Source organism: Podarcis vaucheri (assembly GCF_965113315.1).
Source record: "Podarcis vaucheri genome assembly, chromosome: 4".
Taxonomy (NCBI): domain Eukaryota; kingdom Metazoa; phylum Chordata; class Lepidosauria; order Squamata; family Lacertidae; genus Podarcis; species Podarcis vaucheri.
The window spans coordinates 103,083,278-103,104,797 of NC_138762.1; the positions used below are offsets into that span (position 1 = coordinate 103,083,278).

General features: G+C 41.6%; 1 protein-coding gene across 1 annotated transcript in view; it reads right to left on the bottom strand.

Moving 5' to 3' along the window:
• The window catches only part of LMO7 (LIM domain 7), a 148,362-nt gene that overhangs the window by 49,756 nt on the left and 77,086 nt on the right, over window positions 1-21,520 (bottom strand). Inside the window, exons 5-10 of the mRNA XM_082221440.1 lie at window positions 6,953-6,983; window positions 5,034-5,147; window positions 3,828-4,026; window positions 2,597-2,849; window positions 574-867; window positions 95-271 (exon numbers count right to left, since the gene is read on the bottom strand). Coding sequence (XP_082077566.1) covers window positions 95-271; window positions 574-867; window positions 2,597-2,849; window positions 3,828-4,026; window positions 5,034-5,147; window positions 6,953-6,983 — 1,068 coding nt within the window. The remainder of the gene's footprint in view (window positions 1-94; window positions 272-573; window positions 868-2,596; window positions 2,850-3,827; window positions 4,027-5,033; window positions 5,148-6,952; window positions 6,984-21,520) is intronic.

Genomic DNA, 21,520 nt, shown 5'->3' on the forward strand with positions numbered 1-21,520 from the left:
AGGCAGCGATCCATATTAACTTTTCACTTTAACTTTTAGCAAACAGCAGGTTTCCGTACACACAGGACAGCATAGTTCATGCAATTGTAGCAACCTTGGTAGATCAGAGGAACAGTTAACATTTTCTTCTGCAGCTTGTAGTACTGATTTTGCAGCACGTTCCGCAGTCTGTTTAATGCCGTTTGAGTCTTCTCTGCAACTGTTACCCAAGTTACTCAGGCTGTTGCTTGCCTGGACTCTTGCAAGATCCTCTTCAGAATCTGCACTTTTACTGCACAGTAGCACGTAAGTGAAGAAAGGGAAAAACAGGGAATATGTAAGTTCTGGCACAAAAATGGTATGCAGTAATCTGTTTGAATACACTGCTTAAAATAACTGGTATAGAAAGAGGCTGCATTTCAAAATCGAACAGAACAGCAATTCAGTTTCCACAGGCAACAGCCAGTGAAGACTCCACGCCCCCTGCCGCAACTCAAATCGTGCAGTGATTTGAGCCACTTAAGCATGTGTGTGTTGTTGTTTTTTTAAAAAAAGGTCTGCTTGGATGAAAAAAGAACATGCAAGACAACAAACCTGAATCCTTGAATATCCTTATACCATTGCTTGGAAAAAGATATCCTTTTCGCTTTTTTCCACTGCAGTTCTTCCCCTGGAATCCAAGACTTGGGAAGAAACTTATGAGAGGAGAGTTTTGGGTTTGACACTGCAGCATTTATTTTGCGAACATAAAGGTCATCTGTTTCAATGTCTGGAGTGCCCATTGTCTTTTCTTCTTCATCCTCCTCCTCCAAATAGTTGGAGAAGCCTGAAAGAACGTTAGCTGATGTATGGCATTCCATCTCTCGCTGCAAAGCTCTTCTCTGGTTACTGTACAAAATACCCAATCAAGTTATATTTTCAAACACAATTTGTTGTCGAATACAGAACAGATGACATATTTGGCTAAAAATTACAAACTTGTGAATGAAGCAAAATTAGTTCTGAGTATCAAAGCACTGCAACTATGAAAGAATGCCATTATAACAGAAGATTTTTGTTTCATATGACCAAAAGAAAAATGTTGGGAAACTGTTCAAAGCATACACATACACATGGGAAGTCGTTTAAGTTTCTGTACAGGCAGATCAAGAAACTCTGGCTTCAGAATACACTATTCACAGATAGTGTGTTTACAGATATTTTTTGATAGTTTAGGAGTAAATCATAAGAACCCAGCGAAGTAGACCTCTAACCACATCTCTTTCAGCACCATGGGTAATGGGTCAGCGGTATAATGTCTTGAGCATCAAGCATGGAAGAATAATTTTGCCGGGCATAAAGAAATCCAGGTCTAGCAAAAGCTATTTTCACCAAAAGGCTGCACTTTGCCAAATCATCCTGAATAACACCTGTCAGCTTTCCTTTCAACTTCCAAATAGGAACTACCATCAAACTGGCAGGTCACCTGTAGGGAAGCTGGATGTGCAAAGCCACTCTCTGCTCTGCTATTTTGACTGGAAGGTAAAGGACTCCTTTCACATCTGCTGAGATCAGTCATAATAGGGATGAAGCTACAGAATGAGAATTGGTAAGCCTAGTCGCCAGCTCTACTACAATCACAGCATAAGGCAATGCTATGTTCAGCCATTTGCCAGCAGCACCCTGTGTACCACCTCACAATATTTAGGAAGACCTTCCAAAGGGGCTTTGGGAGAGACAAAGATGGCTTCAAATGGAAGGAGGGAATGGGAAAAAATTCTTCTATGAACTTCAAGTTAATCTCATTTTATTATCTGAGTAAATGAACAGAATATTTACTCTGTTACCTTACAAAAAGAGCAAGTTTTATTAAAAGTCACATGGGAAAGCAAAAAGTGTGTGTCATATTTTAATAAACAACACATCAATTTAGCAAGCTTTTTTTAAAAAAAAAACCTACCAGAAATTCAGGGGAACCCTTTTTTAAAAAATATAAAAACACTGTGTCAACCTTTTCATAAAGGGAACTTTGTTGATCTGGTGTCATGGTTAGGAAAAGGAAAAATCAGAAGCCTACTGAAGACTCATGAGCCCTCTCACCTTCTGTCTCTCACACGAAATCCCTCCTTTTCCACGGTTTCTTTTAACCACTGTTAAAAGTGTCGTATACAAAGTTTGAAACCCAAATGTGAAATGTAAGGGCAACTCTGGCTAGCATCAAATGAGAACATAGTACAGTGGTACCTCTGGATACACACACCTCTGGTTGCGTATCCTTCAGGTTATGCACGCAGCAAACCCGGAAGTATTTTTTCGGGTTCCGCTATGCGCGCATGCGCAGAAGCGCTCTAACACACTGCGCGCATGTGCAGAACAGACACCCCCGGTTGCGAATACCTCAGGATCCGACCGGAGTTCCGGAACAGATCCCGTGTGCTGTACCTGCAAGCATAGTTAAAGCAAACCATAAACCGGAAGGGGAACAGGATTGTACAGAAGGAAGGAGAAGATTACATGCCCTCATTATTCCCCTGATCTCTACTGAGAATGGTATGCTTGCACCAGGCCTCTTCTGTAGTGATAAGTTAACATTTGCCACAATGGCAACATTTAACACATTTAAACACCACACGAATACCTTGAAAATGTTCCATCCGGCTCCGTAAACACAGGACTTGCCCAGCTTCTTCTGTTATCCTCATTCTTCTCTGTTCTTCTCTTCCGCAAGGGCGCTGGCATGTATGTTGGTGGTTTAGCTTTGCTGGGTAAGAAACGATTGAACTCTGCAGCGGGCTTGGGTTCAATCAAAGAAACTCTGCGGTACGACATGTCATCTTTACTGGGATCATGCATTCTTGCGCGTGTTTCAGAATCTGTGTCACTTTCACAATCTTTTAAGCAAAAACACACAGAAATCCGCTAAGTTGAAATTTCAGCATCAGAAGTTTACTCTGTTATAAGCCAGCGCTGACCTAAGCCCTCTTAAGATTTTTATTGCAAATAGAGCAAGAGAATATTTTTAGATGCTTGTCCTGATGCTATATGAAAGTTCACCTGGCTGAACTTTGGTTTTCCTAGTTACGTTGCATTAATTACATCATTTCCTCATTCCCACTTGCAAAATGAACTGTTGATCTCAATGACTGTGCTCTATAACTGATACTTCTCCATAGAAATAACAAGACCAATAATATTAAATGAAAAACCCTCTCTGAACTGGAAGCAACTTTTTCAATTTATTTCTCAGTGCCAGAACAGACGGTCAAAAATCACATACTGTGCCACAAAACTAACAGAGAATGGCAGGCCAGAGGTCATGAAGTCCTTACGAAACTGTTTATGAAGTCTCTGTTAATATTAGCATAGTTAGCCAAATGGATTTGTTGCTATTGTGAACAGCTATTCAATTGTGTGCCTGGGTGTCTCACACCCCACCACCCAGCCAGTCTTAGGAACAGTAAATAAACAAAATATGACAATGTACATTTTGGGTCAGATCAGGCCACAACTTTATTGACTGCAGAGGTAAAGAGGTTTGGCAGAGGCACTGGGTGAAACTAATGACTTCCAGCTCACCTGCCAGATGTACTTGGTATTTGGGGTCAAACTGGAAGTGAGGGAGTCCTATGACCTATCTAGTATCAATTCCCCATTCAATTTCCTTCAGTCAGTTGTTTGATAGCTAGCAAACTTGTTTAAGGGAATGTTCTTTAGCTATCTGACATTCGCCTGGAAAACCTCAGGATATTTAAAACTAGGAAAAGACTGGTGTGATAAGGCAAAATGTAAAAGCATCTAACCCTTACAGCTTTTGTTGTCCTACTTCTCTCAAGCAAATATGGCTAGTAAGATTTTAAAGAATATATTACCTTCACTGCCACCTTTCAAAGTTACGTCTGATGAAAAGCTTGCAGAAGATCTTGAGCCAAAGGAGTCCAAGCTATCAAAGGAATCGTCTCTCTTATGGCTGATAGATGACGAAAGTGAGTCACTGCGTTCAATATACCAAATATCTCCGTATCCACTATCCCTTCCACTTCGTTTGGGACTGCTGGATTCTCCAAGAGCCTGCAATGAAAAGTTGTTGTTGTTGTTTGTAATTTTAAAAAAATTATCAAAGGATTTTAGCGATGATAATTTTGCAACATGTTCCGTTTGAGTGACATGAATCGTGTTCTTCTCAATGGAAGCTTATAGCATCGGGAAATGCCTTTAAGAAACTTGAAACAGAAAATAAACAGATATAATCACTACTTTATCATTACTGCTGAATGTGAGTTATAACTAGTAAAGTTCTGTAGTGATACATAATTGTGCTTGTGAGTAACAAAGCATTGTGCTATGGATCTGCAAAATGACACTCTCATGGCCAAATCCATTTCTCCAGTTAGCAGCTCCCTCCCCCAAAATTGCAATATCAGAAGTGAAAAGTCATGTGCAGAGCAACGGGAGACTACAGTAGTACCTCTGGATGTGAACGGGATCCATTCTGGAGCCACGATCACATCATGAGCAGAACACAATCCGCGTCTGCGGGTCGCGATTTGCTGCATCTGCGCATGCGCGTGATGTCATTCTGAGCACCTGCGCATGCGGCGAAACCTGGAAGTAACCCGTTCCGTTACTTCCGGGTCGCCACAGGACACAACCTGAAAACGTTCAACCTGAAGTGACTTTAATCCGAGGTATGACTGTATAGCCATTAGACTTGTTGACAGGGCATTTGGAGGTTCTGGGTAGATGTGAGGCTCAACTCCCCATTGCTCATTCCCTCTTCTAAGTGGCCTCCAATAAAACTAGCTGCCAAACTGGGTGTCACACAAATGGACAAAAGCACATGCAATGTTTATTATTATTATTACTATTATTTTACTAGTCTGCCTTTTTGCCTGCCCAAGGTGGCTTACAGCAATAAAAAGTATATAAAAAGGAAAATTTAAAGCTATAGATTCCCCTCCCCTCAAAAAGTAGAAAACTGAATCAGATAAAGTATGCTCAGCCGGTCAAACATTTTTTTCCACAGCAATAGTAGATAATCTTTGCTGAAATTACTTTTCCTTCCATGAATGCCTTACCTTTGTCAAGGCTTGTCCTAGTAATTTCTCAAAGGCTTTTAAATTTAGCTGTGGGCCATTATAGTAAGGGTTGCTGTGCGCTTTCCTGCCCAACCAATATAATGTAATCAAAACCTAAATTTAAAAAGAATGAAACATTTATGAATAATGATGTAAAGCCAAACAAAACACACACACACACACACACACACACACTAATTATGCCAAACGTGTGCTTATTATAAAACTTATTACTTTCTTACTTCCAAGACAGAAATTTTTAACACATTTCCTCAACTGATACCTGCTATTAGAATAAAAGCATACAAAAAGCCTGCTAGAGCAGACCAGTGCTCCATCTAGCCCTTCCCCGTTTTCACAATAGCCCAACAGATGCCTATGAAAACCCCCAAAGCATTTCTTAATGGCCTCCCCATTTTCAGTTCCCTGCAACAGGCACTCGGACGCCTTATCCTACATGAATTTGTATACAGTATTTCTTTTTTAAAGCCATCCGAGTTGAAGGCCATCACCGGGGGGGTTTTTTGTGTGTGTGGGAGCAAATTCCACATATTGACTGTGCTGTCTGAATAAAGGATTTTCCTTTCCATGTTTTCCTTATCAGAGCCCTTCTTCAAACTGATGGCTAAAGCTAGTATTTTCTGGCCAGTTTACAGGCCCTTGACAAGCACCGAAAAAGGTTTGCTGCACAGTGAGTGTAGTTTGCATGCACAACATGGATACTTTGGAGGGTGAAATGGAGCAGCAAACATTTTCCATCACTCCCCACACTTTTCTTGCCACTACACTGGTGCAGAAGGAAAAACTCCCAAATTATACTCACATACAGAGGTTTGAACAAAACATGATGGTCTTGAAATAAGCAGCACATCCATTGTACTGCATTTACTGGCACAACTGTTAATGAATTGGCCAAGTCCATTCAGAATTCAGTCTTAAAAGAACCGAAGTCAGCAAACTGCACAAGCACCTCAGGAGAACTCTTACTATTATTTTTAAAGTAAGCATTGTTCAAATAAATGAATGCATATGGTTTGCATAATTCCTTGTTACATTTACATAACATAATTTATTAGTGTCATTTGAGTTCTCTTGGAGCAGAATTTGGTTTCTTTTGTTCAGAATGGCTTATTTCCTTTTAACACATTATTGAACCTTGAACCTACATTATACATGATCTGCTGAAATTCAGATTGTATCAATGCAGCTTACTGCACAAATAGGTAAAGGGGGCCCCTGACCATTAGATCCAGTCGTGACCGACTCTGGGGTTGCGGCGCTCATCTCGCTTTATTGGCCGAGGGAGCTGGCGTACAGCTCTGGCAAAGCATGACAAACGCTGTTTACCTTCCCCCCAGAGTGATACCTATTTATCTACTTGCACTTGGACGTGCTTTCGAACTGCTAGGTTGGCAGGAGCTGGGACTGAGCAATGGGAGCTCACCCCATCGCAGGGATTCGAAATGCCAACCTTCTGGTCAGCAAGCCCTAGGCTCTGTGGTTTAACCCACAGCACCACCTGCATCCCTCCGATTGCACAAATATTATCATACAAAAATATGCAATAACATTGTCCAACTTTGCATACACTCACCAGAGTGAAACATACACACAAACCCCAACCATGATATAAGCAAACAGGCCTTAGGTCCTAGATAGTAAAGGGAGACCTACCCACCATCTGAAAAGCAAATTGCCTTGGTTGCATGGGGTTTGTAGGTATGTTGTAAACCTATCTAATAAAAAGCACCGCACACACTGCATTTAACTAGATTGTGCCATTTGAAGGGTCTCTCTTTCTACCGCTTGACCTCTTTCAAGAAGAGGAGAAAGCTCAGTTAACTAAGCTAAAGGTCCAAGTTTGTTTTTTAAACCATCTGCATGTGTGAATCAAATAATTAAAAGAGAATGAGTCTTACATTCTTCACTCTTCTGTTAGTCTCTTCTGGTCTGCAAAAACACACAAACAGTAACATGTCAAGCATATATTAAATCTTTTAGAATGACTAATACCAAACAGTACTGTAATTACATAGCCAAACTGACTGCTCAAGTCTATTAACATGCATTAAAGTACAGATTATCAAGACACAAACCAGAGAAAATACCATATTTTTTGCTCTAGAAGACTCACTTTTCCCCTCCTAAAGAGTAAGGGGAAATGTGTGTGCGTCTTATGGAGCGAATGCAGGCTGCACAGCTATCCTAGAAGCCAGAACAGCAAGAGGGATTGCTGCTTTCACTGCGCAGCGATCCCTCTTGCTGTTCTGGCTTCTGAGATTCAGAATATTTTTTTTATTGTTTTCCTCCTCCAAAAACTAGGTGCGTCTTGTGGTCTGGTGCGTCTTATAGAACGAAAAATACGGTACTATTCTAAAAATGCAGAATTCTAGTTGCCTCTATGAACTTTCCTTGAGCTTTCTGGTCCAAAAAGTTATGGCAAGCTTTATGGCAAGACCTCTACGTAAAAAGGAAAGCAACGCTAATTGATCTTTGAAACTCTAAGCTTCAAGTCCTCAGCAGTGATAGAAAGGATGAAGATATAGCACTCTAGAAGCAATTCAGTTTCACTATAGAAATAAGAAGGGAGCAACTGTAATTTAAAAGCATACTGGGAGGAAATATGGGTCATCTAGCAAGAACTCATACATCACACAGATGGTGGGGTGGGGTGGGAGTTTACATCCATTGTCCTTGTTTTGGAAAAAGGACATAAAATATAACTGAAATTTTGTTATAACAATGAGTGGTTGGAAAGGCAACACTAGTTACAGCAATGCAGAGACACATTTACAATCATTTAGACGTCTAATGTGAATTCTTATTATTATAATGTCAACAGAATGTGAATTAATTTACTGAAGGTTATGTTCATTTGAATATAGCTGGTGAACACATTACCATCTCCATAGGGATGCAATCAAAAATGGAACTAGCTTTAGTGAAGCACTCTGCAAGAACTCACTTGTCCACATCATGTTGGAGTATGCTTGCAAACATTATAGGCCATGGAGGAAACAGTTGTTAATACAGAGAGGCTATTTTTGGCACCACTCTCATGGGAACACAACCTGAAACAGCTAGTGAGCTAGACAGAGGCCGTATCATTTTCAAGAATGGGATTTACTTAAACATGAATCATGGAATTTGGTGGGGAGCAGCAAGGAAGTGACCGTGCAATTTTCAATTGTTGCCCTGCAATAATGCAATGAGGCCATTTCCATACTTCTGAGTCTTAAGTTCCTTATAAGGAACACATAATGGAGACTTGTGATCACTTTCTAATGCCTGTACATTTTTGAATACTACAGAAATAATGCAAGGAAGAAAGTGTGTCTGCACACACATAGTAAAGGTAAAGGTAAAGGTACCCCTGCCCGAACGGGCCAGTCTTGACAGACTCTGGGGTTTGTGCGCCCATCTCACATCTATTGGCCGGGGGCCAGCGCTGTCCGAAGACACTTCCGGGTCACGTGGCCAGCGTGACAACGCTGCTCTGGCGAGCCAGAGCCGCACACGGAACGCCGTTTACCTTCCCGCTGGTAAGCGGTACCTATTTATCTACTTGCCCCCGGGGGTGCTTTCGAACTGCTAGGTGGGCAGGCGCTGGGACCGAGCAGCGGGAGCGCACCCCGCCACGGGGATTCGAACCGCCGACCTTTCGATCGGCAAGCCCTAGGCGCTGAGGCTTTAGCCCACAGCGCCACCCGCGTCCCATCCGCACACACATAGTACCAGCTTTTAAAGCAGCAACACTCTCTCAAGTTGAGCAGTATGTCTTTGTGGGTCCCCAGTGACCCTCTTTACCAGCTGAAATATTCGGAATTATCTGCACTTCACTCCCTGTGTTCTAATCACCAGATTGTTTCCAAGCTCTAGCCAAGCAAATGGGAGTTGTGTGTTTTTATCAGCTAGCAACCTTCAAAAGGCCATCTGTTTAACTTAAACAAGCGATCTCTAGAAATCAAGGGAGTTTATTTTACTATTTGCTTTTTTTAAAAAAAGGAAAACTCTAGAAGGATGGAAACTTCTTGCTTTTGTAGAAAGGAGAGTGTGCTTCACTCTTGGGCAATATTACAATTATAGCTAGAATGTGTGTGTGTGTGTGTGTGTGTGTGTGTGTGTGTGTGTGTGTGTGAAAGGCCAGGATAAAGAGGTACTTCTATGGTTCTCAGTCATTGCATTAAAATGCAGACACTCAATGTCTCTTACAATTCTCCCTAGGAGGATCACTGCCACCATTGACACATAGAATGGAATCTCCCCAAGTAGTTACTGAAGCTGAGAGGGAAAAACTCAACCATTGCGCAATATAGCTTTATGCACTCAACATTCTGAACATTTTATTATCTCCCTCAAGCATGAACTTTACAAGAACCATAGTTTGTTTTATCAATACCACACTAAAGGAAGTGAAGAAAATTTAGCTTAACACTACATGCAAAATAGGCCAGTGTTGCAGACATTGGAGTCGCTGTTCTTAGGAAGGTCAAACTATAGGGACATACAGAACACGAGAGAGTTGAACAGGAACTCATTTGGCTATCAAAGTGGGGACTTAAGACTGCGTTTTCTATCAATACTATACAAATTCTACATTAAATTTTTTTTATAATATCCCTTTAAAACTTTGTTCCTAGCTATCAGCTTTCAGATGATTTTTCTGCCTTCCTTTTCCTACTTATAAATTCAGATTCTGCTGAAATGCAAAGCTTAGTATGTTTTACAATAAAAAAGGATCCAGGAAGTTAGTCTCAAGGTGCCATCGAACACATTCTTATTTTCTACCTGAGTGACATCCCTTTATCTGCCTATCTGAGAGCAGGGGCACCTCTCCGATTTGCAGTGCCCTGGGTGACTTTTAAGAACTTTAGGCTCAGCTAGTAAATATGCTAGGCAACATCTAAGACCAGAGCTTGACTGTACCGTCCTCCAACTTCCTCCCTGCAACTAAGGTATCTTCACTCTGCAAGGCAGAGTGTTTCTGTGTTTCTGCAATGCAGTCCAAACAGCTTTTGAAGTTCATCTGCCTGCCTACACTGTCCCCACCCTTGGACAGCTGCACATTCCTTCCCCCGCCAACAGCTGACTCTCAGATTGATCTCTGAATACATGGCCAGTCAGTTAACAGAGATGTGGGAGTGTTTAAGCATCAATCTGTTGGGGCCCCCAAGGCAGCCTCCTGGAAAATATGCTAGGCCAGGAAAGATGGAACAGGGAAGCCCAGTCTCACCACATAAGCACTTTTGGCTAATATTTTATATTAACTTTAGGAACTTGATAACATGGGCCTCTGCCACCAGAGCACTGGAAAGATGAAGAAGGCTGGGAAAACCTTGAAGGAGTTCACAAGTACGAGCTTGCTGGCTACAGTTAAAGCTCATGGGATGGAATGGGGATGTTAACATGTGCAACCAATTTATCTATTAATTTTAAATTAAGCATGTTAGGCTTTTAATTCATTCTTCACCCTGAGTCTAACCCAGGGGTCAGCAACCTTTTTCAGCCGTGGGCCGGTCCACCGTCCCTCAGACCATGTGGTGGGCCGGACTATTTTTTTTTGGGGGGGGGGAGAACGAATTCCTATGCCCCACAAATAACCCAGAGATGCATTTTAAACAAAAGCACACATTCTACTCATGTAAAAACACACTGATTACCAGACCGTCCGTGGGCCAGATTGAGAAGGCGATTGGGTTATAAACACAGGACCAGCACAATCCCTAAACTGCAACTGAGGATACAGTATTTCACATCAATGCACCACAAAGGGCAGAAGAAGAAACAAATTTATAATTAAAACCTAGGGAATTGTGCCTAACAGTGGAAAAGATCCATGGCTTCTTGCTGAGCCTCCTAGAGTTTATCCGCCAAGCCCATTTCCCGCCCCTGTTTCCATGCATTGTGAATATGAATACTGCAGTAGCTCGCTATAAGTGAAACCATGTTTATTTTCAGAAAAGTTTTGATGCAGCCCTTTCACCCCCAGAACAATAAACCAAGGCAGTGTCAAATCACAACAGGGTTTGTTTCTTTCCGGCATCAAACAAACAAAAACAAAACCCGTCCCTCCCCCCAAAAAAACTTCCACCTTAACAGCTGTTGGAAAAAGCAACCTGAGAGTCAAATGGCTTATCAGTAGAAAATACTTCACGTATGATAGTTTATAGTTATTTTCCTTTCCAGACAGTCTACAAAGGCTAAGTATGTTGCACCAGCCTGATGGATTTCATCCTCCTACACACAGAGACACATTTGCTGCCTGGATACCTTCTCTCTGGCTAACTGTGTTGGAACTATTAGATTTGCTATACTCTCGCTTGCTGCTGGAACAAAACAGTTGTTATTGGCAGAAGGTAGAGAGATGCACTACAGCAGCTATGCTAGGCTGCTCTGATAGAGGTTAGGTGGTTGTTTAAAAAACCCTGAGCAAGACGCTGTACAGTGGTGCCTCGCAAGACGAAAAGAATCCGTTCTGTGATTCTCTTTGTCTAGCGGTTTTTTTCGTCTTGCGAAGCAAGCCCATTGAAGGATTAGCGGATTAGCGCTATTAGAGGCTTTTAGCGGCTTATCTGCTGATCAGATCAGCTGATAAGCGGCTTAGCGCTATTAGCGCTATTAGCGGCATTTAGCTGCTTTTAGCGGCTTATCTGCTGATCGGATCAGCTGATAAGCAGCTTAGCGGCTTAGAAAAAGGGGGGAAAGGAAAAAAAACCAGCAGGAACTCGCAAGACATTGTCCTCTTGCGAAGCAAGCCCATAGGAGATTCGTTTTGCAAAGCACCTCCAAAACGGAAAACTCTTTCGTCTAGCGAGTTTTCCGTCTTGCGAGGCATTCGTCTTGTGGGGCACCACTGTACTTAATTCACATAACCACAGAAGTCTACAGGCCAAGGGCCAGTTCTCACAACCAATGTCTGGGGTCTTTTCCCATGGTATCTGGGAAAACCTACTGTCATTTGAACATACCAGCATGGGTGATGGTGGTTAATTGCATTGTTATCCCACCTTTCCCTCCAAGGAGCTCAAGGTGGCATATGTCGTTCTCCCTCTCCTCATTTAATCTCCCACAACAGCCCTGTGAGGAGGTTAGGCTGATAGGCACTGACTGGCACAAGGTCACTCAGGGAATGCCATGGTCATATGGGTTTTTGAACCCTGGTCTCCCAGCTCCTAGTCTAACACCACATTTGTTCTCAACAATTTAACATGTCTGCAACTGCTAGATAAATTAGGGAATTTGTCTCAATGAGTTTAAATGGTATGGGAATTCAGATTCTAGGCTTTTAGCGCACTAAGAATACTTCTAGAAGACTGTGCCAACTGGCAGATTTATACAAGACATTTTGTACTCTTGTCCAGCGAGATACGTGTGTCCTATGAAGTCAGTGGGGCTGAAATCTAGATAGCATGAAAAAAAACGAGGCAGGGTGCAGACAAGATAAGCAAGGCCTTTGACAGGAAACAGTAGCAAGCCAAGTCTTTGGCTCAGGCCAGAGATAAAGTTCAACACTAAAACTAGTCTATCAATGTTCAAGATGCTTTTTGCAGGTCTCGTTGCTAGTGATCTTTTATTCTTCTCCACTGGTCAGACAGCCATAAAATACCTGCCTGACATTCTGAAAACCACAAGCTCAGAACTTGTCTGCTCAGGCACAGACTTTGAGAAAACAAGTTTGTATGTGTAGTGTTTCACCCCCTCTGAAATAAGGATTGCCTTCAAAATGTTGAAGAAGAAGCAATCAACACATTTTTGGGAGCTTTACATAGAAAAATCCAGTTATGTTTGTCATTTACTGGATTTTAGTTACAATATAGAGATAACAGCCACTTTGGGACCCATATGGTGAAAAGTGGGGTACAGGTTTTTTTTAAATAAACATGCAGACTTTGGCTCTCAGCATAGCCTTTCCTGTCAAAGCTGCATTTCATATTTTAAATATGTCAATACTATGTTGGTATAGTAGTCGATTTTTTATATTGGACTTTTGTCTTCCTGCTTGTTTTAGCTTGTTAAGAGTGTTGCAATTTGATCAGAATCTTCCCATCACCCCACATACATGAGGAACAAATGAAACCCCACACCCTGAAACTATGGAATAATTCTCACTTCCTACCAGTTAACATAGCAAGTTGTTTAACTAGATTACACAAGGAATGAAAAAGACAACAAATAAAGACTGTGCAACAGCAGGCAGCGTAGCATGCTTCTTATTTTTAAGATGTATAGATCGTTTCTCTCTCCAAAAGCTGCCGTCTCAAAAAAAGGAATTGATTTTGTATGTTAGGTAACTGCAATGAAGTTTGTGTTGTTATGTGCAGCAGGATCACATACAAAAATATCAATAAATTGTATGCTTTAATAATACGAAAGCATTCTAAGTTTATACAAAAAGTATAAATTTAGACATTGTTCAACTTTAATGTGCTCAAGAAACTAAAAGCAGATATTCCATCAGTTTGTAAGAAAGGCAACAGAGATGTCATTGATTTAAAAACAAAGAGAAAAATAAGGGGGAAATGTTATGTTCAAACCATCCATTTTATCCAACAGGGTAGAGAAAGAAGAACTAGACATTACAAATTATGCCCTGTAAGTCTGCAGAACTTGATAATTTTTTTCTAAATGCCAAAAAGCAGACTGAAATCCAAAGAGTGGAAAGAACAGAGAGTGGTTAAAACTACTCAAGATGTCAGGAACAGATAACTATTTCATTAGTGGGTGCATCTAATTTTATGCCTACTTAACTTTGTTGGGAAGAGATTCCTTCTGCTGTGAGGTTTCAAAATGCTATTTGTGCTTATTCATGTTACATAGCTAAAATAAGTGGGATAATGCATACAGTTTCTATTCCAATGTTAGGCAACTGATTTTGGGTGTCATGAAGGGACACCCAGATATTGTATTTTTATGGCAAAGTCATTCTGGGATTTTCTGCTTGAGGTGCCAAAATAACTTGGTTGGCCTTAGATGCTATGTACCTTGATGGGGTATGAATACACATCATTTGTTACTCTGCCTTAGGCAACAAAATGTCTTGGGCTGTCCCTCTATACATACCTGAATGTATGTATTTTGATCATTTTAATTACAGCAGGATCCTGCCTTGACACAGTTCTATGACAGAATGAACCAGTTTTCTTCCTTTTATACAACTGGAGTACAACAATCCATTCAAACCATCGACCAGAACATCCTTCTGGGCTGTCTTGAGGGGCTGGGAGCTGGGGGCACTGTCATACAGCGGTTCCGCTCCTTCCTCCTGGGCCGTGTTCAGAAAGTGGGGGGGGATGAGTGTTCTGACCCCTGGGATATCACTTGTGGGGTGCCTCAGGGTTCTGTCCTCTCCCCCATGCTTTTCAACATCTACATGCAGCCGTTGGGAGAGATCATCAGTTGGTGCTGACCTTTAAAGCCCTAAACGGCCTTGGCCCAGTATACCTGAAGGAGCGTCTCCCGGATACTGAGATCCAGTCCCAAGGGCCTTCTGGCGGTTCCCTCGCCATGAGAAGTCAAGTTACAGGGAACTAGGCAGAGGGCCTTCTCGGTAGTGGCACCCGCCCAGTGGAATGCCCTCCCACCAGATGTCAAAGAGAAAAACAACTACCAGACTTTTAGAAGACATCTGAAGGCAGCCCTGTTTAGGGAAGCTTTTAATGTTTAATAGGTTATTGTATTTTAGTGTTCTGTTGGAAGCCGCCCAGAGTGGCTGGGGAAACCCATCCAGGTGGGCGGGGTATAAATAATAAATTATTATTAATTATTATTATTATTATTATTATTATTATTATTATTAAGCATTCTATCAGTGAATATGGTACTTGTTTGTACTTAAAACCATTAACCTGAACTCTGGAAAACAAAACTGGGGTACAAGAGATGAAGAAAATGCATTTCAAAGTCTTCCCACCCCATGTCTATTTCTAGGATTGTTTGGATCTGCCAAATCTTATTTTGGAGAGCCGTAGTTAGGTGATCTTGCGGCCCTGATAGAACTGTCCAGATTGCGCCCCCTAGCCATGGACAAATTAGCTTTTCTGTCCGCCTCTCCTCCAACCCCCCCTTTCCACCCATTCCATTCACCCTCTATTTAAAACCTTTTCTTATGAAGCAATAATCAAAAATTTTATTTATGGACATATTTTAAGCCGATTTTGCCCCCTCGCCTGCACCCCTGGTGGGGGCCCACCTCACCACCCCCTAGCTACGGCTCTGCTACCTAGTACAGGAAACCAGAATATCAAAGGAGGCTGGAAATCTTTTTATTGCCCACTTTAACTGGGAAGCAACAACCATCCTTTTTTAAATTATTATTTTTTTAAAAACACCCTCTACTATATATTTTAAAAAGAAACTAAAAGGGAGAGCAACTAAACATGCTTGTTTTACCACCACCACCTCAAGCTTGTAATCGGCATGGTGTTAGCGGTCAGTTGCGACCAATGCTAATTTATGAAGATGTCCCAGAGTTAAAACTCATATAGTAAACCATATGTCAATACTCAAAACTGTAATTTCACAAATGCTGCCGAGGGTCAGAATCAAAGGCATATTTTAGAAATCAACAAAAACAATGAAAATGTGCTTAAGAAGTCTGTGTATGTGTTTCAGTAGGAAAAAAGTTCAAGTGTTTGCCATCCAACATGAAACTCATACTGTTTCAGAACATGCAAAGTTGTTGCCTTCCAACTGTTTACAGTTAATATTTAGTGTATTATGACTGATTGCTATATTACAATGAAACTGACTATACTATTTCATAATAAGGGGCATAGGATTCAGACTACCAAATCTAATTATCTCTGAATCTTGTGAATAAAATCTAATTCAAGCTTGTCAAGGTCATAAGACATTCCTGCTCCTGGCACAGACAAATATTTCAACACTGGGATGCATATGGACAATTTAATGCAGTCCCTTGCATGGCATCTGATCAAGTCTCTAACCATAACTCCGTGGATTTTGTATAGCCTTGGATTCTTAATTTAAAAAAAGAGAAATGCTTCCTAGAAGTTTTGACTGGTATTGCTGGGCAAAACACAAGCGGACAAGGAACCACTCTTGACTCAGTATGGATGACCCAAACTAACTTGAGACTAGTTTGACAGGTTTCTAAAAACCCAGAGACGATGAAGGAGGATCAGTAAAATACAGCCACAGCAAACAGCATGTTGTGCATCCAATTTAATAAATGACTAAATAGAAATTAAGAATACACCCAAAAGCACTCAGTCACCGTGCCCCTGTATATGTCACAGTCTCCATATACAGTGGTACCTCAGGTTACATATGCTTCAGGTTACAGACTCCACTAACCCAGAAATATTACCTCGGGTTAAAAACTTTGCTTCAGGATGAGAATAGAAATCGTGCTCAGGCGGCATGGCGGCAGCGGGAGGCCCCATTAGCTAAAGTGGTGCTTCAGGTTAAGAACAGTTTCAGGTTAAGAACAGACCTCTGGAACAAATTAAGTACATAACCCGAGGTACCACTGTATGACAAAGCAGTCTCTAACGCTATGGTGCAGCTGTAGCAGCAACATTGGACACTTTCACCTGCACCACCTGCAATAAAACATGTCTCTACTGTACTGGTCTCTACAGCCACAGCACGTGCATTAACTGTCTAACAGTTTGACTTTACCCCTGAAGACACACTCTTCCACTGTCTCCAGAGACAGACAGATGCCAACAAGTCTCTTAATTCAGAGTCTCTATAGTCCTAGATCCAACTCACATATGCATATTGATTGCTGTGTTATAGTTTTCAGAGAGAGAAACACATTACTCGTCAGTCACCACACATTAACTTTTCATGTCACTGACCCTACCATGAAGGAAGATGAGTCCCTTGCTTCAGGCAGCATATTGAAGAGGTGGCAGAGCTTTGCCTGCCCACTCCCACTGGCCCACTGCTTGCTGCTATTCCTGCCCCCCCTCCAGCTCACCACCAAAGTAAAACCCTTTCCAGCTGGATTCCTGTTTGATGCCTCAAGGCCAGATTCTGGCAGACTGCTCTTTCTTCTTATGCTGAAAAACTGTGGCTGCCAGATGGCTTCAATCTAAGAAGAGAAACATAGATGTCTGCCCACTCAGCAGAGCTGCAGTAGCTGTACTGATGAATCACAGAGTTTCCTATTCACTCTCTTCTCTTGTTCCTGCGACAGAGCTTCCATGCTGCTCTGAAATATGGCCACTTCCAGGTTCCAGAAATCATTGATGTCGCCATGGTTTTTGGTGGTTTACAAAGGGATGAGGAAATGCAATGATATGTGTGGGTTACGCACCCCACAAGCAACACAGAATGAATGCTCATTGTCACAAAACTACCCTGTAAACAAATCAAAAGTAATGCTCAGGAAAGACCGGACACAGTCTAACCACCATGTTAGCTTTCTGCAAACAAGTAAGAATGAACACTGGGTAAACAGGTCGCCTGGAAGAGCCCTGAAAGTTTTAGTTTTGCTGCAAACCTGGGTCCTTCTAGCAGTGGGCAGAGTTGTGCTTTTGTGCTAGGACAACTACTTCCCCGGGGCAATGGCAACCAGTGCATTTGAAAGGATTGCAGCTTGCCTCTCCTAGCATGTTTAACTAGCATAGCACCATTGGCAGCTGATAAGAAGCTGTTCTTTTGCCTCTTTTTCCTTTTTCTTTTTTGTTAAAATAGAGAATGGGAAAGTTCCGTAGAAGCAGCCACGATTCATGGGCTTTCCTGCCACCCTTCCTCTTCCTCTGTTTCTCTTCTTTCTGCACTGAAAGGACTCTCAGAGTCATTGTAATGAAAGCTTAACTTCCTCTGCTTCCAACCGCACCCCCTTTAAGTTAAATGATGCTGAATTTCACAATATGAAGCTGATAGGATTAGGCAGGGACTTGGCATACTATAGTGCCCCCTTCCAGACAAAAAAACCCCACACTCTATCACCTCTCAAATAGCTGTTAGAATAAAAATCCACAGAACTGCCTGCTTTCTTTGTATAGGTAGGCCAAAAGTTTGTTTCTCTGCTTTTTGTTCATTTTTGTTTGTCTGTTTAAAAAAACCATTTGGACACAACCACATTATTTTTTCTTTATGTCTGAATCAGGTCATTAATTGATTCTAGAGATGAGAGTTTCTGGTCTGACCACCAGACACAACACCTTTAATTCATGTATTTACAATATTTCTTGGAGCACGCCTGCCCAAAGATTTAGGAGACTTCCAAAAATATCCTATATACTATGTGGACTATTCCAGCTAGTATTAGAAACAGAATACAAGGCCACCTTTTATTTTATTTTTTGGGAATTGGATAATATTTCCCTCTCATTATACAGATCCTTCCACATATATACAGGTATCTTACCATTTCACCCAATGAGACTCGCGTACCAAGACTGACAGCATACTGTATACAAATATGGCCATTCAAATTATTCAACCATGTGGTGGAACACCAACGATACCGTTGCCTGCATAGTTTTCAACTTATTCAGATTGTGTGAAACTGATATTACCCAGTGAGTCATCCATAAGAATTTCACAAATAGGCCTCAAAAATTCCATGTGAGGATACAACCCTGGGGAGGAAATGAGCACAAGGGCATGTATAAAAATGACTCAGCAGCAGCCATCACATACTGTAACAAAGGATAAGACTTTACGTTTTGAAAGCAATGTTCATGGAGAATGTTCCATTCCGAGTTCATAATTATGCAATGTAAAGGCTGAAATTACTATTAGAATTGTGGCTACAAACATACCACAGGAAAGCCTCTTACCACAATGTAAAACACATCATTCACAAATACAAAACCATTCCAGAAATAGAAACCTTCTAGCATTTGGAGCCAGCAAGAGAAAAATTCTGAAATACTACTATCGGTGATCGAAATAGGGTAGGATGTTATCCCACTACATTTCTAGGAAGCCTATAACCAACCCTCTTATTTTCAGGGGAACATAAATGATCTTCAAATATCTAAAGGGCTGTCACATGAAAGATGGAGGAAGCTCCTGTTCTGGAGGGTAGTACCTGAACCATAGGATTCAAGTTACAAGAAAGGAGATTCCCACTAAACAACAGGAAGAACTTTCTGACAGTAAGAGCCGTTCGACAGTGGAACACACTTCCACAAGAGGTGCTGGACTCTCCTTCACTGAAAGTTTTTAAGCAGAGGTTGGATGGCCATCTGTCATCTAGCTGAGATTCCTGCATTCCAGAGGATTGGACTAGATGACCCGTGGGGTACCTTCCAGCTCTACAATTCTATGGTTCTATGAACCTATAACCAACCCACTTATTTTCAGGTCTACATAAGTAAGTCTGTCCTAACCACAGCACTTCCTTTGTCTCCCACCTTCAAAGTGGGATTGTGTTCATCTTATTTTCCTCTTCCCACTTCAGAGACCGCTTACTAAATATCTACAGTGGTACCTTGGGTTACATACGCTTCAGGTTACAGACGCTTCAGGGTTACAGACTACGCTAAATAGTACCTCGGGTTAAGAACTTTGCTTCAGGATGAGAAGAGAAATTGCGCAGTGGCGGCAGCGGGAGGCCCCATTAGCTAAAGTGGTGCTTCAGGTTAAGAACAGTTTCAGGTTAAGAACGGACCTCCAGAATGAATTAAGTTCTTAACCCAAGGTAAAGGTAAAGGGACCCCGACCATTAGGTCCAGTGGTGACCGACTCTGGGGTTGCAGTGCTCATCTCGCTTTATTGGCCGAGGGAGCCGGCGAACAGCTTCCGGGTCATGTGGCCAGCATGACTAAGCTGCTTCTGGCGAACCAGAGCAGCGCACGGAAACGCCGTTTACCTTCTCGCCAGAGCGGTACCTATTTATCTACTTGCACTTTGTGCTTTCGAACTGCTAGGTTGGCAGGAGCAGGGACTGAGCAACGGGAGCTCACCCCGCCACGAGGATTCGAACCGCCGATCTTCTGATCGGCAAGTCCTAGGCTCTGTGGTTTAACCCACAGTGCCACCTGCGTCCTTTTCCCAAGGTACCACTGTACTAATAGCCACCATAAAAAGCCAAGCAATCTCTTTCTCTCTCTGTCTCACACAAAAAAATTCCAGCATGTTTCTGAGCAGATCATTTCCGGGATGGAGGGTGTGTGTGTGTGTCAACCACGTGCTATTTTGGGCCCATCTTATTTTTTCCTTCTGGAAAAAAACAGCTAGGGTTTATAGAGCAACTTTAGAAGGGAAGTACTTCACTGTACTCACCAATCTGCACTCATGATTATATTCTGCCTGTATTAAAGTTCATTGTTAATATAGTCATGAGTTGGGGAGAGTTTTATTCCCCCCCCCCCGCATACAGCTGAACTATGCCAGGTGAAAATTGTTTCCCCCCCCCCCTTTGCTAGGGAATATAAAATACATACTTCCTAAAAGAGCAGGCCTGCAGGAAAGCTTTTCAAGTGAGCTCTTAAACTTCTGTTTCACTCAGTGCCAATGAACCACAAGTTTAAAGTACTGTTCAATAATAGCTGTATAGCCATATGGCAAGCACATGCCCCCCCCCAAGGTAAATATCAGTTATTTCCAATGCACCCAAATGTTTAACATTCTAAAAGCATTGCACTATGTTTAGCTACTGACTTATACAGCTAATCTGATGATCCCATAGAGCAGGCAAGTGCTTATGCTACATCTCTAATACATGGGTAAATAATAGTCATGGGGCAGAAGTATTCAAAGATACTATGTTTGAATGGTTTATGTAGCTGTTGATATGTTTATTCACTCAGAAGCTTTGCTTTGCTATGCTTTAGTAATCTCACTCCACTTCATTTTATTTTTACTTAGTTATGTAAATATTTAAGATTCAGTATTATTCTTTATAGTTACGGATGCTGCAGAGTTTTGTAATTAAATTTGTCATACGTAGGAAGAAAGCAAAAAAAGGAATGTCACTCAGATTGCTTTTTTTCAATTTAACTTTGCAAATGTTCTTCTTATGCTGTTCTTCGGTTGTTCAAGTACAGTATTATCGCTTGTTTGCAATTACACCCAGGGTTATTACAGCACCTTATCTTTTGACCAGTAACTTAGCGGTGCTATAAAAATATGCCGCTTTTATATTAAACGTTTACCAGGAAGAACACTTTAACCTTCACTAATTCACACATGGCCATTTTAATTTAAATTCTTGTTATATAACCAAACCTTCACATTCTTTGGCATAAGTTAAGGCTCTGATATTCCAAGTTAAATCCCCAGGTCATCTTTCTTAATTTAAACCAGAATGCTCATCGCAAGTATAAACAGTCAAACAACTCTGGATGAAGTAAGCCAACAATTTGTTCCCAGTTTGGGGCATTTCAGGCATCTAAACCTGGTGGATACTATCTAGACTCTTGCGGCTGATATTAGGGAGGGAACTCTAAAAAGGTTAGCATTCCCTGATCTAGTGATATTGTTGAAGTTTAGGCTGAACAAGACCACCATTAATGCCAAAGGGATCTCGCCTCTGTGTATCTATTGCCAAAACTGAGGTC